Source organism: Etheostoma spectabile, unplaced genomic scaffold (assembly GCF_008692095.1).
Source record: "Etheostoma spectabile isolate EspeVRDwgs_2016 unplaced genomic scaffold, UIUC_Espe_1.0 scaffold458, whole genome shotgun sequence".
NCBI classification, from domain to species: domain Eukaryota; kingdom Metazoa; phylum Chordata; class Actinopteri; order Perciformes; family Percidae; genus Etheostoma; species Etheostoma spectabile.
Genome location: NW_022605613.1, coordinates 261,272 through 263,172, shown reverse-complemented (window position 1 = coordinate 263,172; position 1,901 = coordinate 261,272). Strand labels below are relative to the sequence as shown.

Sequence of the window (1,901 nt, the reverse complement as noted above, 5' to 3'; positions counted from 1 at the left end):
CTAACCCGAACCCTAACTGCACTGGTACACCTAAAACACTAACCCTACTGCACTGTAGCACACGCCGCTAACCTACCCGTACTTGCCCTGGTTTAGCCTCTAACCCCTAACCCTACTGCACTGGTTAGCATGCAACCCTTAACCTACGTACTGGTTTATCACGCTCAACCCAACCCTACTTCACGGGTTACACACGCTAACCCTACCCGACTGCAACTGGTTATCACGCTAACCCTACCCCTACTGCACTGGTTACTCGCTACCCTAACCCTACTGCACTGGGTTAGCATGCTAACCCTAACCCTAATGCCACTGTTAGCACGCTCCCTAAACCCTACTGCAAACTGGCACTGTACATGCTAACCCTAACCCTCACTGAATGGTTTTTAGCATGCTACACCTAACCCTAAGCACTGGTTAGCACCTAACCCTAACCCTAATGCACTGGTTAGCAGGTTAGGGGGTACCTTGCTGCGGGCCCTGATCCTCCTGTACTGGGCTCGGGGGGGAGGGTGTGTTGGGGGGTGTTTTGGGGGTACCTTTGCTTGCGGGCCTTTCTCCTCTGTACACGTCCCTCGTGGCTGTATTGGGGGGGGAGTGTTGGGGGTAACCTTTCTGCGGGCCCTGACCTCCTGACAGACGGCCTCGGGGGCTTGTATTGGGGGGGATGTTGGGGGTACCTTGCTGCGGGCCCTGTCCTCCCTGACACGGCCTCATGGGGCTGTATTTGGGGGGGAGTGATTGGGGGGTACTTGCTGCGGGCCCTGATCCTCCTGTACACGGCCTCGGGGGAACCCTTCCGGGGGATGCAGCGTCCTGAACCTTCGTCCACGAGATTTTCTCTCCTTCTCCAACGCTCGACCGGACTCCTCTGATCCACACACGGACGGACGGCCGCTGAGCTCCACCCCCTTCCAGATGTTCACCTCCCCCGCCTGGGGGGGAGGGCTGGTTTACTGTCAGGGTTACATGTTGGGGGGGGGGGGTTTTCAGTCTGGGGGGTTACCGGGTTGGGGGGTTTTGGGAGAGAGGGGGGTCCAGGTTTGTGAAGTCTTTGGCGCAACATTTCGCGTCTCATTCGGTTCCAGTATGACGATAATCAGCATCAGAGCCCACAGCGATTCTTCCTGATCACAGATACAGTCGCTGTTATTCACATATACTCTATATATCTATATATATCTATATATATATATCTATATATATATCTATATAATATCTGTATATATACTGCCGTATATATATATATATATATATATATATATATATACTGTATATATCTATATACACTACCGTCAAAAAGTAGGGGGCCACTTACAAATTTTTCCATATTCCACTCTATGTTAGCCATCATATCGCTGATCTAGTGGGGGGGCTGATCTGAGTGGGGGGGGAGCTGATCTGAGTGGGGGTTGCTGATCTGAGTGTGGTGGCTGATCTAGTGTGGGGCCTTGATCTGAGTGGGGGTGGCTGCTCTGAGTGGGGGGCTGATCTGAGTGGGGGGGGGGGGGGGGGGGCTGATCTTAGTTGGGCGGTTTGCTGAAATCTGAGTGGGGGTGGTCGTGCTCTTTAATGTAATATCTACATTACCCATTCTATAATGGAGGGGGATGGGAATCTCTAAGTGACCCCAAACTTTGGACCGGTAGTGTGTATATATATATACATATACATACATGTCAGTAGATGTGTGTCAGTAGATGTGTGTCAGTAGTTGTGTGTCAGTAGTTGTGTGTCAGTAGTTACCCTTGCGTGGGTAGATGTTGAAGACTTTGGCAGCGTTGGTGCTCGTCACAGCAACAAACTGGTTCTCGTCCATCTTCCCTGAACACTACAGACACAGTAACAGACGTTGAACACTACAGACACAATAACAGACGCTGAACACTACAGACACAATA

At 51.4% G+C, this 1,901-nt stretch overlaps 1 protein-coding gene across 1 annotated transcript in view; it reads right to left on the bottom strand.

Annotated features, from left to right (window-relative positions):
- dpysl4 (dihydropyrimidinase like 4) overlaps nucleotides 1-1,901 on the bottom strand; it is a 26,884-nt gene that overhangs the window by 2,642 nt on the left and 22,341 nt on the right. The window contains 6 exon segments of the mRNA XM_032511762.1: nucleotides 468-581; nucleotides 686-832; nucleotides 834-934; nucleotides 1,040-1,097; nucleotides 1,099-1,127; nucleotides 1,747-1,831. Coding sequence (XP_032367653.1) covers nucleotides 468-581; nucleotides 686-832; nucleotides 834-934; nucleotides 1,040-1,097; nucleotides 1,099-1,127; nucleotides 1,747-1,831 — 534 coding nt within the window.